At 46.3% G+C, this 21121-nt stretch overlaps 1 protein-coding gene across 2 annotated transcripts in view; it reads left to right on the top strand.

The window, feature by feature from the left end:
• Positions 1 to 5262: 5262 nt before the first annotated feature.
• SH3PXD2A (SH3 and PX domains 2A) overlaps positions 5263 to 21121 on the top strand; it is a 273440-nt gene continuing 257581 nt past the window's right edge. The window contains exon 1 of one of the 2 annotated variants that reach the window (XM_072870729.1): positions 5263 to 5520. In XM_072870729.1, the coding sequence (XP_072726830.1) occupies positions 5449 to 5520 (72 nt within the window). In that variant the 5' untranslated portion in view covers positions 5263 to 5448. The remainder of the gene's footprint in view (positions 5521 to 21121) is intronic. The other variant, XM_072870728.1, reaches the window with a different exon arrangement.

Genomic DNA, 21121 nt, shown 5'->3' with positions numbered 1-21121 from the left:
CCTGGGAATGACTGGGAAAAAAAATACTATTTGTGTCTACACATGGGATGATGTTGCTGCTGAGGAGGTCCAAAAGTGCTCCTCCTAAAGAAGTGTCTCTGCTGGGAAAACCACTTTGCTTTTGCATGAAGGTAAACTTGGGGGGGGGGGGGGGGGATATCAATGCACTCCACTGCTGAGTGGCAGATTTCTCCTTACAGTATCAAGCTTGTGCTTTTGTCATCTATGGTCTAACTGCAGTTCCATAACTAACTTTTCATAAGGTTTTATTGATACATTTTCATAATTTACAGTCCATCAGTCAAATGTTTGCTGGTTTGGATATTGGCAGATAAACTCTTTCTCTAGGGGATGTGCAGCCAAATAAAATTACTGTTTGGTTTCAGAAGGGGTTGAATGAGTAAAAAGAGTGAACAAGGAAATTCACGTTTTAAAAGGGCATGGTGGAAATTTTAAATCTGTTAGTACAGAGGACTTGGTGTCTATGTATATACTTAAAGGTAACATAGGAAGAAAATGCAAAGAAAGACTACAACTTCCTAGATTTACTTTATTTGTAACAAGCCTGCATTTTCAATAATGGATTGCCAAGGTTTTTGCAGAGGATGAGGCAGAAGCCATTCTCAAAATGTGCTATTTTGAGAACAGCGAGAACGACTGGTCAGGGATAACATCCAGGAAGAAACCTGGGGAATCCCAATCCAAACCTGTGATCAGTTTGATAAACTTCATCTGTCTCAAACATAAGCCTGACATGTATATAATACATAAAGAAAACTGTGGTTTGGGCTTGCTTTATTTTTTTTAACCATGCCAACAGATGTCTACAAAGCTTTCGTAACAATGGAAAAGGACAAGGGATACGTGGATGACACACAGTCTGCAATTTGCTGCTACTACCCTAAACAGAGCATGCAGTGCACATACTGCTATTGGAAATCATTCATCCACAACGGGGGTAAGAGAGGACTGAAAAATAACGTTAGTCATGAAAAGGTTAAATTGTAAGATAGCTGCTTCGAGAAAAGGATAATCTATAATTTAAGTCAAGTGGGTGAAGCAGCTCTTTCATAATGTAAGTAAAAGCTGTTATGCCGTTGGGAAAGTATGTGTGCTGCTAGCAGGGGGAATGATTATTTTGGTTTTTCCATTATACTAGATTGCACACAGGGGCTGATAAAGCAGCACTCTCTGGTGAGGAGGCTGGGCGGGAAAGGGGCATGCTACTGTGCTGGGGGGGGGTGCTCTGCCACGACTGCAGCTGGTTTGTTCAGCTCCCGTCTACCACATTAGCTGGGCCTATTTATCTCCAGAGTGAATTTCATTTGAAGAGCAGTAATCTCCCAAGAAGATGAAATGCAATTGGCTCTTAAAAAATAGGAAAAAAAGATTGCATCTTGCTTTGTGTTTCAGAGTTTGAGATTTGAATGCCAGACAGGCTCTACTATTCTTGTTGCTCCTATCAAAAGATGTGTATGTTGAAACCCTGAAGTGGAAGGACTGCATGGAAAGCAGCCCTTCTAAGAAGCTGAGGTTTTGTAAGTACAGAAGCTGAGATGGGAGTGTAACAAAGGCTCTGTGTTGTGCTGTTGCACATCAGAGCCAAAAAACCCCAAGGGGCACATCTCTAGTACTATGTCTAGCAGATTATGCATGCAACCCTAGTGGCCAGTAATGAGTTGTGTGGCTAATCTGTCATGCTCAGCACTGAAACTCCCCCCTTCCCCCAAGGGGCTGAGCTCACCGGGCACTTTGCTTCCCCCCAGGGCGCTGAGCACTGTTAGAGCCTCTTCTAGCTAGTGGGACAGGAAAGCACTGTGTTCGACCTCGCTGCCCAGCCCTGGCAAACAGAAAAGCAAAAACAAGAAAGAAAAGTCATCTTTAACAGCAACTCGAGCCACTACAGACAGGGTTCTTAGGCCATAGTATAGTTAATATTCAGGGGGGTTTACTTATCTACAGTGATACGCCATGAGTTAATAAGAGGCATCAGAAATGGCCCTAATGGAGCACAGAAATGTCTGTCCCTTGTTTTATTTTCTCACTGATTTCACGATCCAAGTGTTTTCAATTTACAACTCAAATGCTTATTTACAAAAAATTTGCCGGCATGACAAAGTCCTCTTGAAATATGAAAACTCAAGTCATGCTCCAGCTCTGAGACCGTCACACACACATTCTGTCACGCATCAGCTTTTGCTGTAATTGGAGCAGAGTCTAGGTTGCCGGGCTGTAGCTGTATGAGATCTGTGAGGCTAATGTGATTACCTCTTTGGTCAAAAAAAGAAAAAAATATTCTTTGCCCAAATACCCACCTAGCAAATGAGTAGAAAAAAGCTTTTAAAACAGCTGGTTTATCCCACTCTTCAGAAGTCTGAATTTCCCAGGGTGTTCCTCAGGTGGATTTTATTGGAAGCATGAGTCTGTAAAGGTGAATTATTAAATCAGCTGTTAATATTTATATTAATATAGGTATTAAAATTCTTAATAATAGCAGTGATATTCCCATGTAATTATAGGACTTCAGTAATGGAGACTTTAAGAAAAAAATATAAATACTAGGAAATTTAGGATTAAAATCCCTAGAGCTAGTTATTTTCCTACAAATTTGCAGTGCCTTGGCCTGTGTGTTCATGGTCCTAGTCAGGTACAGGCTCTTCTGCACGTGGGGTCGGTCATCCAACAAGCTTGCTGTGCTCTTTGCCGCGTACTCAGTCTTTCTCTCGTTCAGTCCCAGCAGCGAGAGCCTGGCTCTCCAGCACAAGGCTGGGAAGTGCCGTCAGCTTCATTTTCCCAGCTGCTGCCTAAGAAAGGAGCAGATTTTCCCAAGCCTGCAGTATAATAAGGGGTTTCAGTTATTTTCTGCCAGTCTTGCAATAGTCTGGGATCGGACTCCCACTAGACTGGGTGTTGTACATATTTTAAAAGAACAATCCATGCCCCTAGCAACATGCATTTTTCCTATGTAGATGGAGGGATGCAGCAAACAAACAAGGAGGGCAGGAGGTGGCGGTGAACACAAAACTGGTAGATGATGGAGGAGGAGGGGAGCCAGATCTGTACAAGGGCTGGGCAGGCTTCACAGCTGGAGAAGGCTGTCTACAGCAGTGGAGAATCAAGTTGTCTTGAATAAGAGGAAAGGTGAACGGTGGACCAGATGCCATGAAAGTACGGGGTAGAGGCCAAGGGAGCGTAAACCCCAAAGCACCTGTCTCAGGTTGGACCGAAAATAGCAGCTCCTTCTTTACAAGAGCAGATGAGAAGAATACCGGTAAAAAGATGCCAGTTAGTAAGAATGTCAGGACGGATGGGGCAGAGTGTTTGGAGAATGATGTATTTTGTCTCTTTCCTTCACAATGACATGTTTTGAAAGCTGATTTAAAACAAACCCTGAGTGTTTTTAACAATAGGGGGGACCTTTTATTTTTTTTTTTTTTGACAGGGTGATAGGAGAAGGGGATGGAATGTGTGATATATATATATATATATAGATATATTGAAAGCGCCTTTCAGGAAAGAGGCATCCAAGACCCTAAAGACTGGCCACGCCAGGCATATTTTTTATCAATGGGTTATTTGAATATTTACATTTCCAAGGAAGAATTTTCTTTGTTTGCTCTGCACACCAGGGACTATTTGGCCAGTCTAAACAGTAAAGGTTTCTAATGTAAATAATTGTTCTGCTGCCTTGTGTCATGCATGAGGATTAGAGGTGGGAAGTCCCTCAAAGAAGAAGAGGGAAGAGGGTACTCTGAAGGAGAAAAGACAAGTCTGAAAACCAACAACAGAGGTGGGCACATCAGCTTTTCCCCTGTCGCTTGCTCTCTTACCAAAAGCTGGTCTCGCATATGCCTGCGCACATCCTATGGTGGGATGCTGGGATTTTAGCATTTTATGTCAGTTCACTAGTTTTGGTAAACTGTGTGCAGCAGCTGAGGAGGGAGGAGAAGGCTGGCTCAGAGCATCTTTCCCTGGCATTGTGCAGCAGGTACCTGGTTCCCACCTGGCAGCAGTCGGTAGCTGTGTGCTGATGGTGCTGCTCCTGGTTTTCCTTTTTTTAAGCTGCTCATGGAAACCAGCTATGGTTTGAAACCAACCACTTTCAAATGTCAGCCTTCAGGCTCAAACATCTAAGGCTTTGTGACTCTAGTATCTCTCTCATGATCGTTGTTGCAGGGCTAATAACCCTTGTAAAAGTTCTGATTTGGAAACTGTGCCTATAGCGTGTATCATGAAATCACATTGAGATTGATCGTTCTCACTGTAAATATGGGGCTTTTTTTTCTAAGAGCTGGGACCTTTCTGTGCTCGTAGGCTTGCAGGTCTGGAGCTGTCAGCCGCACTCTGACAGTGCTGGAAAATCTGCATGGGCTGTTGTTGAAGAGGCTTCAGAAGAATGAGAGATCTTAGTGACTTCAGTTAATTTGGTGAATAGCTAATGAACGTCATGAAACAAGCTGAGGGCTGGAAGATCACACGTAAGTTCCCATTTCTGATGTAACTTTGAAATAATCATATGCAAAGTAATGATGCATTATTGAAAAAGAAAAAAACCCAACCTGAAATTTCTAGGGCAAACTCTTCTTGAAGGGTGACTGGGGAAGATGATGCTCGTTTATCTATATATGTATATACAAAGAGCTGAACTGGCTTTATCGCTCCAAAAGCCCACGACAGAGAGTCTGTGTGACCTTCCTCCAGCATTGATCCTTCTGCGGCCGGGCGGGCCAGGGCCGTGTGGACCTCCCCGAGCGCTGGCCAGCCTTGAGCTCCCAGCTGGAGCCTGGTGGGCTGCGGGCTCGGCCCCGCTCGCTCGCGGGCTTCCGGCGTGACCTTGGCCGGCCGCTCGGGGAGGCCATTTCGGACACTTTCTGCAGGGATGGAGGGCCCCGGAGGCATCCCGCCCTTCCTCCGCCCCGGGCGGTCCCTTCCCTCTCCTTGAGGCCGGGCCGGGGTCTCTCAGCAGCCCCGCACCGAGGCGGAGGGTGGGAGGGGTGGGGACAGCTCCAGGAGGGAGAGGGCATCCGTCCCGGCCTTCGCCACCGCCCCCCCGCGGTGTGAGGGGGCACCCGGAGGGAGGCCGCGGGCGGCCGCCATCTCGGGGCAGGCCGCGCCCCCCGCCACACGGCGGCGGCGGCTGCCGGTCCCCTCCGTCCCGTCCCGCCGGCGCCCCCCGGGGCCGCCCGGGGGCGGGGCCGGCGGCCGGGCCCCGCCCCTGCCGCCGCACTGGCCGCGCAGCCTGAGGCAGCGGGCAGGGCGCGCAGCCGGGCCGCCGCCGCCGTCGTGAGGGGGGATCCGCTGCCGCGGCACGGGGCGGAGCCGGCACCGGGGCATCCTCCCTCCCGCCCGCCCGCCGCGCCGGCCGGCATCGCCGCGGCGGGCAGCGCGGCGGAGGGTGCTGCCAGCGCCGGGAGGGAGCGGGGCAGCCGCGCCGCGGGGAGCGCGAAGATGCTCTCCTACAGCGTGCTGGACGCCAACGTGGTGGACGTGGAGAAGCGGAGGAACCCCTCGAAGCACTACGTGAGTGGCGGGGGGCCCGCCCGAGCCCCCGGTCCGCCGCCGGGCGGGCTGCCCGCCTGGGGGGGGCGGCGCACGTGTGCGGGCGGCGGGCCGGGCCGGGGCCGGGCGCGGTGCGGTGCCGGAGCGCGGAGCGTGCCCGGCGGCCGGTAGGCGCTGCCCCGGGGAGCCGTCCCCCGCCTGACCTTGGCAAGGCACCCGTCCCCGGGCAGCCCTGGCTGCCGGCGCGCCTGCCCCCTCTGCCCCTGCGGGGACGCAGGTGAGGCGCCCGCGGGGCTCCGGGCGGCGTGCGGAAAGGTGGCTTGCTATGGAAATGCAGCTCTTTTCCCTCATCCTTTTTCATCGCCTGGTTGGCTGTTGCCTTTCCTTTTTTTTATGTTATAATTTTGAAGTTTCCTTCCCTTCCTGTTCAGCCAGATCCAGCACAGGATGGGACAGGTCTCTCGGCTCCCCGGGTTGCCTCCCCTCCATCCTGGCCACGGCACTACAGAGTGCCCAGTGGGGAGCAGAGCAAGCCTCCGCTGCCGTAGGGTCAGCGATCCGGAGGTGCTGAATGCATCTTTACTCGTTTTCTTCCATAAGTTACATTAAGACCTTTTTCGAGGGGGGAGCCGGTTTGCGTGGTTATCAAGGCAGACTCAGCGTGTGGGATCTCTTTTATCTCTCTTTCGCCTTCCTCCTTTCACACCTTACTGCTAATAGCACAGCATCAGAGGAGGATTTTTAACGACCTTCCCAGATTCCAGTATTACAGGGTGACATGTGGAAGTGTCTTTGCCTGCAGGAGTTTGCAGCATACAGTGGAGTAGCTTTTGCCCATCCACATAAGTAGAGAAGGCATCCTTTCTTCCCTCTCTGGCTGTTTCTGAGTTTTAGTTGCACCAAATCCTTTAACTCTTTTTCTCAAAATACAATCTGTATTTTAATACACAGAAGATTGGATTTTGTGTATAGGAAAGGTGAATCATCCAGCTTTGGTAAGAAAAAGCCTGAGGGGGGTGTTGCATCTGGTGTGAGTATACTGTATTTCCTGGCATTGCATGTCTGCCAGATTTCTTCAGAGCTGGTCAGCAATTGAAAGGGTTGCCTGAAAGATAAGGCTGAAGATTGGACATAAAGCTTTGTATTAGTATTTCATATCGCTGAGCTTTTTCCTCTAAAGCTTAAACCATAACCCAGCTTAAGGCTAGAGGGCACTATGTTGCTGAGAGATGCTGGTTTGTAGATGTAAAGCTGAAGCTCTCATCTACCGTGGAATTAAGCATCTTGTGCCCAATTCATAGGAGTGGAAGTTTTAGGTCTCGTGTGCTCTCAAGTTGCCAGCTGGACCTGTGCGTCAGTCTATTACTCATTCACCGCTTTCAGGCGGGAAAGGCTGCTTTAGCTTTTGCAAGCTGCTGCTGTGAATTGTGGCAGACACCGCTGCAGGCTGTTATCTCGCCTGAAAGGTGGTGTCAATTCAGCAGCAGAGAAGTACGTCTGCCAAGCACAAAGATATAGAAAATAAATGGTAACAATACCTTCCTGATCGTCAAGAGAAATTGATGTTAATTTCTTATTTGTTGGAAAGTAACCAGAAAACAAAGATGTAAATCCTGTATTTACAGTTTTGAAAGAAAGTATTTCCCGTGTTTTCCTGCAGAAGCACATCTGTGTTTCCTTGATGATCATCATTATTGCATTCTAATAAGAGTAACCTAAACTGTTCAAGAAGCTCTCTCTAATGCTTCTAGTGGCAAATCTATTTCTTCCCCTTCATGCTTCTCTCCATACACCTTTTCTAATACTGTCTTCTGCACAACAGTTGCACATCCCTGTGTGTCCAGTTCTTGGCCAAAAAATCACAAACTAAATGGTGTGTTGGGTGGCTAATGTCGTGTCTGCCTTTTGTCCCGCTTGTTCTCAGTCTCTGGCTGGATAGTATTCAGCACAATAGGGTCTTGATTCACAAACAAGCATTGGAGTAATTCAGTTAAAGATAATAGTCATCTATGTCCTTGTGAATCTCTTTCTTTTAGATGAGTGAATTAGCCCACAGGTCCAAAAGTCTTGGACTCTTCTTCATTTCCTAGATTGCAGTTTGCTGCAGATGCATGTGCTGCAGCCTTTCATTTGGCTTTGGCTGGAATAACTCACTGAGGGTGAACCTGCACTGTCAAAGAATTTAATTCCCTGGGTCTGATCCATTGATCACTGGTAGTTTGGTTCTGTGCTCTTTTTTAACGTGAAACAACTATTTTCTTCTGAAATTAATATAAATGTGACTTGAGATTTAGTTCTCTCTATTGCCTGTGGATAGTTTGGAGAGTGCAAAGCTTGCTGCTCTCTGCCTTATGTGGCTCTGTAATATCAAAAAGCCTTTCTGCCTCCAGCATCTGTAAACACCTTCATGCCATGCCTTAAGACCATGCGACACATACGTTGGCATCAGATTAATGATGTGTTTCTCTGGTGGATGGTGACATAGGTATTGCAGGCATTTTAACATGACTCCCTTTTCTTTTAATTGTGATTTTTCAGGGCCGGGGTGGATCCTGGAGAGATGAAGGCAAGTCTTAGGCATGGTGGGCATGTGGAGAGGGCTAAATGTGAGTAGCACATAAGCCCCTGCACTGCTTGACCTAGATGCCAGGAATCATTCCCTGGAGCAGATGTCTTTCATGATATGAGCATAGCTTTTGTGGCCTTGACTCAAGAAAGTAAAAGAAAGAACGTGGCTTTGCATATCCTCTGCTATGATCCCTGTGTGTGAAACGTCTGAGGAGATTAATACCTAACCGGAAGATTTGTAGGGCTCTGCACATGGGAAGAGATTAAAATCTTGGATCCAGTGCTATTTGATAGGAACCCAGCCATCTCTCTCCCCTCCTTGGAAATCGCTACTAAGGAAGGAATCTGCAATGCCTCCCTCTGCATCCCTGTCAGCAAGTGGGTAGCACAATGCCACCCAGTTGGCTGGGCGCCCTGGATGGCAGCATGTGAAAGGATAAACAAGAAGGCTGGATCGATAACCACATGCCTCTTGTATGGTATATCCCTAATATAAGCTACTGCTGCTCTTACAGCTTTTGACTTTCCAAATTAATTTCCTATTCTTTTTCCATACTGATGGTCTTTTAAAGACTGATTTGCACTTGATAATACTTCAAAAATGTTAAATCTCCTTGCTTTCCCTTTTGCCTTTTCTTGTAACAAGAACAATGTCAGGAAGGTCAAGTCTGGGTTTGTTGGAAAGACCCTTAGTGCAACAGGGGTCATACATTGGCTGAGCAATGCTGTGGTGAAGCTGGGTGGATTAGGACGTTGCAGTTAATGGTTGAAGGTGTCAGTTAATCATTCTGAAGAGAAAAAGCTGGTAACAAAATCCAAATCCATTTTCCGGCCCCTGCTAAGTTTTAAACAGTCTGAAAGTCTCTTCTGTCAGTTTGTTGAAGTTTGATCTGTTTATGGGGTAGCTTCTCTGGCTTTTAGTCTGCAGTTGTGATTGTCTGAATTAAACATGAAATGATCCCAAACCAGAAATGCATTCTCTCTTTAAAAAGACCCACTATTGATGCTTGCCTCCTTTAACCATCCATTGAGGAGCTTAAACAAGACATCCTCCCCTCCCCTCTCTCTGTTTCCAGGTTATCTTTAGGCAGATAGCTTACCCTTTACCCAAATGTCTGACTCCTTTAGAAGGCCTGCAGGGAGCCTCTGCCTACCACATGTGCTTCATCCTGCTCTTGGGGAGGTGAGAGGGGGTTAGCACCTTCACCTGTTCACAGCTTTGCAGGACCTGGGTGATGGCAAGCATTCATTAGAAGCCAAATGAGTGGGGTCCCCCACCCCCCCTCCCTGACCACTTGGTCTTCCACAGAGGCCTGAGTAGTTACTGATGTGCATTATCTCACTAGACATTTATGTGTTTGAGGTCATTTCTGAGGTCTCTAAGTGTGCCTGTGTCCCAGGGGCAGGGATGGATACATCAATACAGATTTCCTCTTCCAGCACTACTCTACTCCTATTGCAGTTGGGCTTTGTGTGTTTTTCAGCTTTGTGCAGCATGGAGGGAAGGTAAAATGCTCTTGCTTTACCAACAGCTGTCCTGTCTCTTTCCAGTTAGTGAGGTGCATTGCTGATTTTAGTTATCTGAGATGCCTGTGTACTATCCTAATTCCTCCCCAGGGTAATTGTTTCCTAATACCATCTCTGAATGTCTCGAGATCGCTCTTGTAGGAATCTCTCTGCTGCATGGATATGGTTGCTAACCTGCTCGGGGCACTGGCATTGCTGAATTGTAAGGGATTGAGTCCTGCTGTGTGGGTTTCAGCACTGCTCCCAGGAGAAAGTGAGTGTGGTTGTCACAAGTGACCAGTTGTAAAATGTCAGCACACTTTGAAGAAAAAACTTGTACTGCTAGGGTCAAGCTCTGTTCCTTGTGTCTTAGCTGCTCCTGCTTACTACTTAGGCTCAAGAGCAACTCAGATGCGATCAGGCATCTTCATGGCTTTATTTCTCTTTGTATAACCAGCACCTTGCAACAAAGGCCAGCACTGATGAGGAGTGTCTGGACATGTCATGAGTTTAGTGGCAAGGATCTTTGTTCCTGTGTTGGTCCCTCATTGCTACCATGGGAGAAGGAGCTGGATACCCCCTGCTTGGGTCATCAAATGGGTTGTCCAGTGTGGCCCTGCCTGCAGGTCTGAGTTGAGGAGCTCCATGTGCTACTTGTGCTAGGAGTACCAGCAGCTCATGGGTAAGAGAGGCTCAGCCTGGCTTTTTTTGACCCTTTTAATTATCAGAGCTGGAGACTGTGAGCCAGATCTTTTCCAGAGTGAACAGGATGTGACATACCTGGAGCTCACATGGCTGGTGGCCTGTGGGTAGAGTACAGTGAGGGACCTGATGTGAATCAGAAGGCAGTGTTAGATGAGTAGATGGAGTACCTGTTTAGGATTTATGATCCATTTTCTGTGCTCCCCTTTGCCCCATCAAGACACCCTGTGTGGCTTTCCTTCCAGGGGCCATGATCCAGCTTGACTCACTGGTCTGAATTATTATTATTATTATTATTATTACCACTATTATCTTTGCCCGCAGTGCTGGGAAAGAGCCCGAAAATTAGCAGGCTGCTCTGTGACTTCATCATTCCTCAGAACTGAACTTCTGTGTATTGGCAAGGGTTATGTCAAAGGTGGCTGTGATCTCCTGTGTGCATAGCAGAGAAGAGCTCAGGAGAAAGCAGGCTGAGGTAGAACATTCCCTCTCCCTTGCAGTGGCCTTCTCTGTATGTAGACACCCTGCTGGAGTAGACATAAGTCTTTAAGGATAATTTCCACCACTCTGTGTGTTTTAGATGCAAATCTTATGAGTTTGAAGAATACAAAATTTTCATTGTTTTTAATGTCTGATGAAACATGCAGGAAGAAGAGAAGTCAATATTTCTGAAATATCTGGAAGCTGTGGATAGACAGTTCTCTGCAAGTTGGTTCAACTCTTTGCCCCTGCTCCCAAATGGCCAGAGGAACAGGGATAGCAGGAGGGAGAGATCAAACCTTGCTAGTCCAAAGCTGCCTGCACCCACTAGTGCTCAGAGGACTTACCTCTTCCTTATCACTGCAGCCAGTTCTTGATGGAAATGTTGCTTGTTGCTTGTTGAAGTGAAATTATTCCCTAACAGCAGAAGCTTTAGTTTCCATGTCCTGTTGGGTTTTTTACTTTTCGAGCACCATTGTTTTATGAGGCCAACATAAGGTACAGGTTTTTCTTATTCACTGCCTTGAGAGATTCCCTTTCTTCCCTTTCTCAGCATGCTCTTAGCCTTCCAGTGCCATACCTGCATGTGATTCTCTCTCGGAGGTCTTTTCCATGTTCCCTTATCTTAGGAAGTGCCCAAGAGAGGCACAGTCCTTTGAGCTTGTTCAGAGCGGGTTTGCAAAGTAGCTTGGGCACTTTAGGCATCTACCTGCTTTTCATCATGCATCATGTCTGGCAGTTATTGCCTCTGTAACTCAAGGCTTCTTCAGCGGGCAGTAGGGTAGCCCAGCAGATTAAGGAGCACTCGCAGTCCTTTCTTCCAGCAGAGTTGTGTGTTGGTAACATTCAGCCAAGAGGCAGTAGTATCTAAATTCAACAGTTTGCAAAGTAAATGGCTGTCCTCAGCCTTAGGAGTAGATTAAAAACCAATAGAGAGACAAAGCAGTTGTCCTGATTTGTTGTGGTCAGGGCAGAATGAAATAATGCAGGAGGCTTTACATCCCGGCAGGCTGCCTGTACTGGCTCTCCTGTGGTTGAGCCTGTAGCATGCTGGGAGGGCAGCCAAAAGAAAGCTCAGAGAAAAGCTTTTAGCAAGCCCATGAGCTGGGGGCAACAGCTCCAAAAACCTCCAAGTTCCATTTTAAAAGTGAAAAAGATGCCACTCTTGACTTTCACTGGGCCTTGGTTACCTTGCTTTCAGCTGCTGCAAGCTGCAGGTGACCTCTGGCTTCATAAGAGCTCTGAGTGGGGTGGGTGGGTGGGTGCTGGGGCCCACTTGTGCAACACAGCTTGATGGGTTGTAGTCAAAATTACGCCAATCTCACTGCTTTGAGCTAAAAGGGAGAGGAATGGAGAGACCAAATCATGCCCTTTTCCCAGAAGGGGTGACTGGAGAGAGAGATGAACAGACATCCTAAGGAAGCAAGTGATGGAATAGGAAATGGAGCCCAGACTTCCTGCATCCTAGAGCAGCCCTTCTGTTCATCCCACCCATGTACCCAGCCCTTAGAGAGATCATCAGCTCAAAGGTATTCCCTTCCTCCCATCCCTGCGAGGTAGGGTATATGCTGGTACCCTTGTTGGGAAGATGAGGCAAAGAGAGGTTAAGTGGTTGTGTGTGGCAGCCATGAAGTGTGTGGCAGCATTTTCTGTTCTTTTATTTGTCTTCCAAAGCAGTCTTGCAATTTATCTGATAAAAGTACACAGCCTGAAAAAATACTACTCTCGTATTCCGTCATTGTTGTCCTCAAAACCCATTTCCCATTTTATATGGATTAAACAGGAAGAGGGATTCAATGTGACCCTACCTGAGGCAGGAGGTGACGTACAAGCTCTCTAATGTAGTCATTTGGGAGGAAACAGCTGGACCTTCTAATGTGAGATGATTTTCTTTTTTTTTTTTTTATCTTCCTTTTTCATGCCGTATCCTCTTAATCTGTGCCTGCTCACGCAAAGGGAACTAGTCCCCAGTAACCACAGAGAAGAGCGGGATCATTAGAGGGGGCTGACAGCACCGTGTGTCGTTTGGCATTGTGAAACTTAATGCTTTCTTATAGCTAGAGCTGACACCTTCTTGCCTGGAGCGTGCTGTGTAAATATTACATGAAGAAGGCAGAGAGCTGCACAGTAGCATACTGTTTGAAATTGGTGGTGTCTGCTGCTTAATCAGGTAGTGTCAAAACCAAATACAGTCAATGGAAAAAAAACTCCCAGTAACTTCCCTGGGCCTTGGCTTACACCTCTAGAGAGAGGCTTTATTGAAAGTTTTACTGAGAAGTTTGTAATTACTATGTTTTTTAATATAGTGCATCTCCCTTTGTCTTTACTATAAAAGTAAAACTATATTCTCCAGGATCTCTTTGTTATGCTCTTCTAGGCAGGGACATCATAACATTTGGGGTGGGGAGGAAGACAAAAGGAAACCAGGTGGATTTCTTCACCTGAAAGGATTTTAAAGTGGAACATCTTGCAACCTAGTTAGAACATTCCCGCTTTAGCTTGCTCACTTACTCTTTGCACCACATTCTAGGTGAATATATAGTAATAATCTAGTCAGTCTTTCAAACTCGCATTCACTGAATGTCTGTAGTATGGTATACACATTGTATTTATAAATATGGGGTTTTTTGGAATGCATAAGAGCCTTTTACAAAGCAAGGATGGTTTTGCACTAAAACATGTGCAGACAGACCTGAAAGATGGTCTCTGCGCTGGGCTGTTAAGACAAGCGATGACACACAGATGCAGGCAGGTGGGGGCAGTGAGACAATACCAACTAGCTGAGCAGGTAATCGTCTCAACATAATGGTAACGCAGGCTACTGTCTGGTGGTCATTTAGGCATCATTGCAAAGAATGGACATGAAGAAGGATACTGTAATAACACTTTAAATTGCCCTGGGGTGAAGGAAGAGCACAGAGAGAACTCTATTCGTTGTAGTACCTGGAAGGGCTTGAATGTGGTGGTGTTAACTGGTGCTCTCGTGCTTACGGTGACCTTTGTGACAATCGTAAAGATTCTGTTCTTGATTTTATTGAGCTATTGATTTCGGCAAAGCTACTCCTTATTCCAGTTTTTGGAAGAGGAGCTCAACGTGTAGGTAACTAACCAAGTCCTTAGACTGGGACCATTCTACTTTTGTGGGCAGAATATACATCCCCAAATCTGTGTCTTCACCAGAATTTCATATATTGCACTAGTATGCTGCAGTGTATTCTTAATTGGTCTTAATAGTCACTGACTACTCTAAGTGGTGTACCATGGCTTCACAATAAGGCTGTAATGCTGGATAGTAACATTATTATTATAATGCAACTTCTTTAATTTGTGATGGTTGACTCATTGGATGGAATAAAATATTCATAGACTTTAAGTGTCCATAAATATGTGTGTGGTCCCATACATACTGTGTTGGAAACCTAACTAGCAAAAATTATGTTTTGATATGTTGCTGGCACTGTTTCTCTGACCAATGGGGTGTGTTTTATTTTTCCTATAAACCATGCTAGCTGAATGCAGTGATGCACTAAGCTCCTGTGCTCTAAGCAGTCAGCAGCATGATTTTATAGGCTTGATGCAAATTTGTTTGCAAGGAAAACATCCCTATCTATGTTCATAGGGAGAAACATGCCAAACCTCTACTAACCATAACTGTGTTTAAACAGGAGCTCCACGCTGCCATTCTGTCTCCTTTACAGAAGTCTTCCATAGCTGCCCCTGAAATATGGGAAGCATGGTTCTCCGCTGTCCAGGACATGCCTATAAATGAAAACTTTAATGTATAAACTTCATAGATCATCCAGAAAGGTTTGAACTAATATCCAGTGTGATACACACAAGACATTGTGTAGTGAGGTAGAAGATCTCACATGTCTTCTTTACTGGTGGTGTGGCCTTGGATCATTTGTTTAACCTCTCTGGATCTCTGTGCGCTTTGCTGCAAAGCCAACAGGATTTACTCACCTTTCATAAAGTGTAAAGATGTGTGTGTTACCTAAGGGCTGACTGCTAGCATAGGCTTTGAAATCCCCGAGTCTGGGTGATATTCCTCTACCAGCGGGTCCACCCCTGGGAACAGCAGTTGCAGAATGGCAAGGGTCATGTTGTTATCCAGAAATGGGAGTCAGACCGTTGCTTCCCTAATAGCGTTCAGCAGACATGATAACGAATGGGATGATATAAAAGCTATGTTTCCCTCTGAAGAAATGTACATTTAGGATGCCAGCCATGCTTGCCAGCTGTGAGCCTCTTCCTCTAGGGCATTCCTTCCCATCTTGGAGTCCCAGGGTCTGTGGAGGTATTTGAGGTGAAGCATGGAGTATGGTCTTTCTGGGAGCAAGGCCCTTGGCAGTAGGCTACTAGCTGCTGCTGTCTCATCTCTGTCCGGTCTCTCTATATTCCCTGTCAGGAAAGCTCACCGGCAGAGGTGAAATCTTGCCAGGCATTCTTGTACCCTCAAGGGTTGGATGCAACAGAGAGCATCTGAATTACCGTTCTTCTAACTCTGTGAAGATGAGATTTCTAATTGCTCCCTCAGCATGGCTGGTGATTTTCCTACTCTGGCTCAGGCTGTTCTGTTATTATTTATAAATTAACCCATGCATGTATTTTTTGTGGGTAGAAGTTTATTCCTGATTTTTCCTCTCTCCAGCAGGTGCAAGCCCACAGTAAACCCCTGTGACCTCAAGCACAATACTCTGAAAATCAGTTTTAAATGTTTTTCCATTCCCTTGCCCTGTGAGTGCTTTGCTGCACTGTCTCTGAGCTCAGTGTATTTCCTTGGCCTGAAAATTTGGCACTCTCTGACACCTGCTGTGTCTCAAGCAGCCTGAGCTGAGGGACGCTGATTGCGGGATAGATGCTACAAGAGGCAGCTGAGCTCCTGGTCTTCAGCAGAAGCAGGGCAGCTGGCACAGCCCCTGCTAGTGCGTAAGTGGGAGGCCTGCAGTTTCCCAGGGCTGTCACTCCAGCAACTTTCACCAGCATTAAAATCACTTAGAATTTAAAAACAAACAAACAAGGATATGTGAAGTATTTTCCTGGAAGAAAGCCATGGAGAGCAGATTAAGTGCATCTCCCTCCTCCCATCTCCCAAACATTTCACAGGAAGAAAGACTGGAGTTCAGCATTTTTGTAAGTGGAGTTAAAACAGACTCTGGAGCTGGCTTCTGGGACGGGACAGAGGAAAGCCAGGAGTAGAAGGGAAGCTCTGCATGTGCGTGGTTTTTATAAATATATCTGTATCAGGTGAAACTGTCAGTATCCCTGAACCAGCTTTGGTAGTAATATCTCTTTTTATTAATGAAAGGGCTGCTTATTGTCTATTAATAACAAGAGATTAGAGCTGTTGGCTTAAGCAGAGAAGAATAAAAAGTGACTGATTCTAGAGGAACATCCATGTTGGTTTTCCATGTACCAAGGGGTAGCAATCCTCTGTCTTCTGTGTTTTACAAGCCCTGGATATCCTTAACAACTTATTTCCTTTCCCCAAATCCAGATGTGTTTTCCTGTAATGCTTCAGCAAATGGTGTTTTATAAAGACAACACAGGATGTTTTACATTGCAGGGAATCTAGCACAGTAGCCAGCCTCTGAAATACTCTTACTTGAGGCGTATGGAAGAATCTTCCGGCTGTTATTGCTCAGGAATAGATTTTCTGTTTAATCTTTGGCTGCTGTCTCTGTGATTGTAACAGTCTATGTCGCAACTCTGAACTGCTTTGAGGCAGCAGCTTTCCACCTGTTTCTGAGCTGGGCAGCTGTAGCTTGCATTTCATCCTTTAATACAGACATCCCTGATTTGTAAAGGTAAGTATAAATAGTTCAGTTTAAAGATATTTTAAGTGAATTTGTCATGGGTTACAACCCTTCAAGATTGTAGTACTCATGATCCAGGCAAGAGAGTCCATCAGTCTGTCTTTAAACCTCCCTCTGTCCTCCTAGCATAAGGACCAGTGGCTTTTTGTATAGCAGTGGCAATTTGCTAGTGGCACTGGAGAGTGATAGCATGTACTGTTGTGCAAGAGGCATTGCCATCTCAGAGGGAGTCTCCTTTTTTGAAAGAACTGAGGCTCTGGCCCAAGTGAGCAGGATCAGAGGATGTACAGCCTGGGGATGGGAGCAAGGCACTGCCACGCAGACCCTTGGCCTCACTGATGAAGGTGTTGGCCAGATTGCTTGGTTGTGGCAGCCCCAGTGCTGGGTTTTCTACCAGTCCGTTCAGCTGTGAGTAACGCTGTGTATCTGTGTGCCCTGGTGTTGGCCAGGATGAACATTGGGATTATTGTTTTACATAATTCTTCTCGTGTTGGGGGAGTGTGCAGGTGTTTGGTAGGAATTGGGGTTTTGATCTGAGGCTTTGTCTGTGTGCACACACGTGTGTTTTGCTTCTGTTTTAACATCTGTGTTGCTCTGCATTTGTGGAAGAAGAGTGGATTGGTCAAAGAAGCGGCCTGGAAAGCAGAGGTTTGCAAAGGATCTTTAGGTCCCATTGGAGCTGATGCCACAGTCCTGGCCAGACCTTAAGAATTCTTTCATTCCCTCCCCCCCCCCAGCCCTTCTTGTGGAAAGCTCTAATCTTGCCCACAGCATGGCGTTATTTCCGATTGTCTTAATTCTGGAGTTCTAGGTGATCTTCCAAATCTAGTAGGGCTGGACTGGAGAGCATCTTGTGGGCAAGCACCAGGGCCTTCCCCTGGCTTTTGAGGGTCTGTAGGAGGACTGAGAGTATAGCACTGATATGCTTACTGCAGCCTTTATGCCTGAGGAGAGGTGACACAAAGCTTTCCCTGTGTGCTGAGGGCTTTATGGGTCTCTGCCCAGCATGTTATCATATAGTGATGCTAAGCCATCAGGGCTCTAACTCATCTGGTGAGTAGAGTCAGATTGTTCTCTACCAGGCACTGGCATTTATGGGAGTCCAGCTGTCCTTGTCTTGGGATCTTGTTTGTGAGGAGCTTAAACTTCTTGGCCGTTGTCTTGCTGTGTGTGAGAGGTGTTGGCTGGGTTATGATAAAGACCTTGACACAGACCAAGTTGAGGGTGCAACTGGCCACATGATTTCGATCACAGGGAACTTGAAAACATCCTAAGGAATCAAATGATGAAATGATGCCCACTCTTTCTATCTGTAGAAAGGTAGAGACTGTAGATAGTACTAACACAGGATTGGCACTCCAAACCTGATTGATATGTGTTTCACCTGCCAGCACCCTGTCCTGCCTGGTCCTTTTATCGATCTTCTGCTTCTGGTTAACGTGAGCTGTAGCAAATCTGGGTCAAACCCCTATTACTAAAAGGCCAACACATTGTCTTTACTGCATTTTGGGACAGAACAGGTTAAACAGAAGGTGATTGTGGCTAATAGCTTGCTTTAGGCAGTAACAGAGCAGTAAATGCTGAAATGACATGGGAACACTCTTTAGCTGACGTCCTTGCGAGCCTCTTGGTGACATCAAACTCCTGGACCTTTTCCAGCCGAGTTTGGCCTTGCCCCAGTGACAATAGATGTTAATCTGTTGGCTTGTCAAAAAACCGTGTTAGTGGTTTTTTTACAGACCCATTTCCAACCCTCAGATTTCCCTGCTAGTAAACACAGCATTATGTCATTGTTTTGCCAGGAGCCGAGCACCAAAGCCAACTTTACAGTGCTGTCGACAGCAAACGGCCATTCACTTTGGGGCTTTATCTTAGTTCCCAGGCTCGCTCTTCCCACTATTGCCTGTGCTCTGGTCTCTGTGTCCATCAAAAGCCTATGGATGCTTTACGGGAAACGTGTAGGGTCTAGCAGTTGTGGCTAACACTTTCCAACCTATTTGTCTTAGATGGGGCTTCTGTACCTGTTTAGCAAAGATGTCTTGGTTTATAAAGCTTCATCTTCTGGTGACTTTAGCCAAGGCAAACTTTTGTATTCATGAGCTCCTGCACACAAAACAAGGTGAAGGGATTTGCAGCCCAGCCTTGCTCGTAATTGATAAAATAATAGCCAAGTCATAGCCAGGGGCAATACCCCGCCCATGCTAGCTCCTGTTTGTTTCAAAACACAATAGCTGAGTTCCTATTAGGAAGACTGGTTGTCAAATTGCTAACGTTATAAATTAGCTTCCTTAGCTTTCAGAAACAACACTCACCACAGATGAAATAAAGCCATTTATAACACTCTTGTAACTGCTGTTCCTTGTTTTGCTTCTAGACTTATTTCCAACTGTCTCTGTGAAAGATATGAAAGTAAAGATTTATAAAGTTACCTTCAGTGGTTGGGAGCTAATCTGCTTAAAACAAACAAGCCTCCCATCCCTAGCCCTAGTCAGTCCTTCTGGGGCTGGCAACAGTCCAATCCTTCTCCTACTAAGATCTGTCTGAAATGATATCCCAAATCAGCTGAAGTAGTCTAGAAGCAGAGGAGAGAGAGATGCTTGTTTGAATGCAGATCCTGAATTCTTCTGATACAGGCACAGATAAATGATGGAGAGGAACAGGTTCAGCCTCTTGGCAATGGTGCAGGAATTACGACATTCTTGTGTACAAGGTGGAATAAAATTAAATGTTTTTTCTCCACTATGTAATTAAGCTGTGCAACACCTTGCTGAAAGGTGATATGAAGGCTGAAAGTACAAATGGTTCAAAAAAAGAATTGACAAATTTCTGGGGACAAGGCTGACTGCTATTAAACACAGCAGTTAAGATATGTGGTTGGGTCACACAGTCTGTAATCTACCGATTGCTAAAGACTAAGCACACTGTGTTCTCTCTGTTGCTATTAAGCAGTTACCATCTAGCTTCATTAAAAACAGGGTGCTGAGCTCAGATAAAACTTCATTTTAGCACAGTCTGGGTCTTCTGATGCTTTCCCAGATGCCCCTTAACTGTATGGCACCAGCTCAGGCTTCTGAGGCTTGCTGCATATCGCTAGTCTTAGTGAGAGCTGTTGAGTCTTGACCAGATGAAGTTGGGAAGAACAGTGCACACAGTGAGAAGTGAGCTTCCTGTCATCACTTCCAGCTCCCTCCTCTGCTCCATACGCTTTTTTTTGGGTCCCATCACGCGTTTATGGGCTAGCGTCACACATCTGGGCCTTGGCAGATCACTTTCTGCTTCCCAGCCTTGGGTCAAGGGACAACTTATTTTTGTAGAGGTATCATGTCTGGTACTACTATTAATATATATTCAGGCTTTGAACTTACCTAATGCCTTTCATGCAAGGATCCCCCAACAGTCTGTGCGTTGGCACCTCTTTGCAAGGTAGGCAGATCAAACAGGGAAAGCAATGTGTGTGCAGCAATATATCTCCTGGCAGAAGTGCCTTCTCGGAGCCCTCACAAGACTAGTGGATAATTTGGGCAGATGGAAGAAGTTTTCTTTTATGGCTGAAAGTACTGTGTGTGGGTCATGGGACTGTAGAAAGTAGACCTGGGACAGACCTAGGCCATTAATGGTGTGCAAGCATGTTGCATTCCCACATATGAACCTTCAAGGTGGTTGGGTTGGCTTGATTGGAAGCTTCAAACGTCTTCTGATGGTTAATAACTTCCAGTGCAGACATTTTTATTCACAACCACCCGGTTTGTTCTCATGCCAGTATTGTCCTTTTGCATAAATAGGTCTCATCACTGTTTGGTTTAACCTCCTGTCCCACTTCTCTCCGCTATTTTGTAGAGAGTGATCGTGTCCCTTCTTAGCCTTCATTCTGCTGAGCTGCTCTAGCCTCCTCTTGCAGAAGAGGCCACCCTCGAAGGTGCATAGCAAATGGGTTTCCCTGCCCCACACTTCTTGCAGCCATTGCAGGCTGAATACAAGTGAACTGTTTAGCCCAAGCACTGACAACAATTCAGTCTGGGCAACTTTGAGCATGTAGTGGGTTAATTTGTACTGCTGAGTACAGCCTTGCCCATGTTGGCAGGGGCCAGATGCAGCTGCCTGGGAATAAGGTTGACCTCAGTGGGGTGATTTGCCAGATGTAGTCAGGTGCAATTTGGAGGAGACGGGCTCCTGGGTCTGTCCTGTCCCTGAGCTGTGCTCTGTGTCAGCGTGAAGGAGGATGCTTGTTGGAGAGTAACTTATGGTTCTTTCACAGTTTCGTTTTCTTCCCCTCAGGGAGTTTCAAAGCTAGTCCCAAAGCCTTGCAAGTGATACTCCACTTGCAAAAGCAGAGAAGAGAAAATGTGGCTGATTATGTTCCCATGTTAGCTTTAATGAGGATAATCTTAAGCAGATGGTGTCTATTTAATGTTTTGAAAGCACAGATAAACTAGTTTTCAGCAGGTCTTGGGAACAGAGCTGGAGAGATAAAGGGCATCATTTTAGTGGGCAGCAACTTGCCCGATGAGATGCTTGGCAGGATTGCTAGAGCTCTTGGGTGAAGCCCTCTG

This window comes from Ciconia boyciana, chromosome 8, assembly GCF_034638445.1.
Source record: "Ciconia boyciana chromosome 8, ASM3463844v1, whole genome shotgun sequence".
Classification (NCBI taxonomy): domain Eukaryota; kingdom Metazoa; phylum Chordata; class Aves; order Ciconiiformes; family Ciconiidae; genus Ciconia; species Ciconia boyciana.
This window is presented reverse-complemented; position numbering and strand designations above follow the sequence as displayed.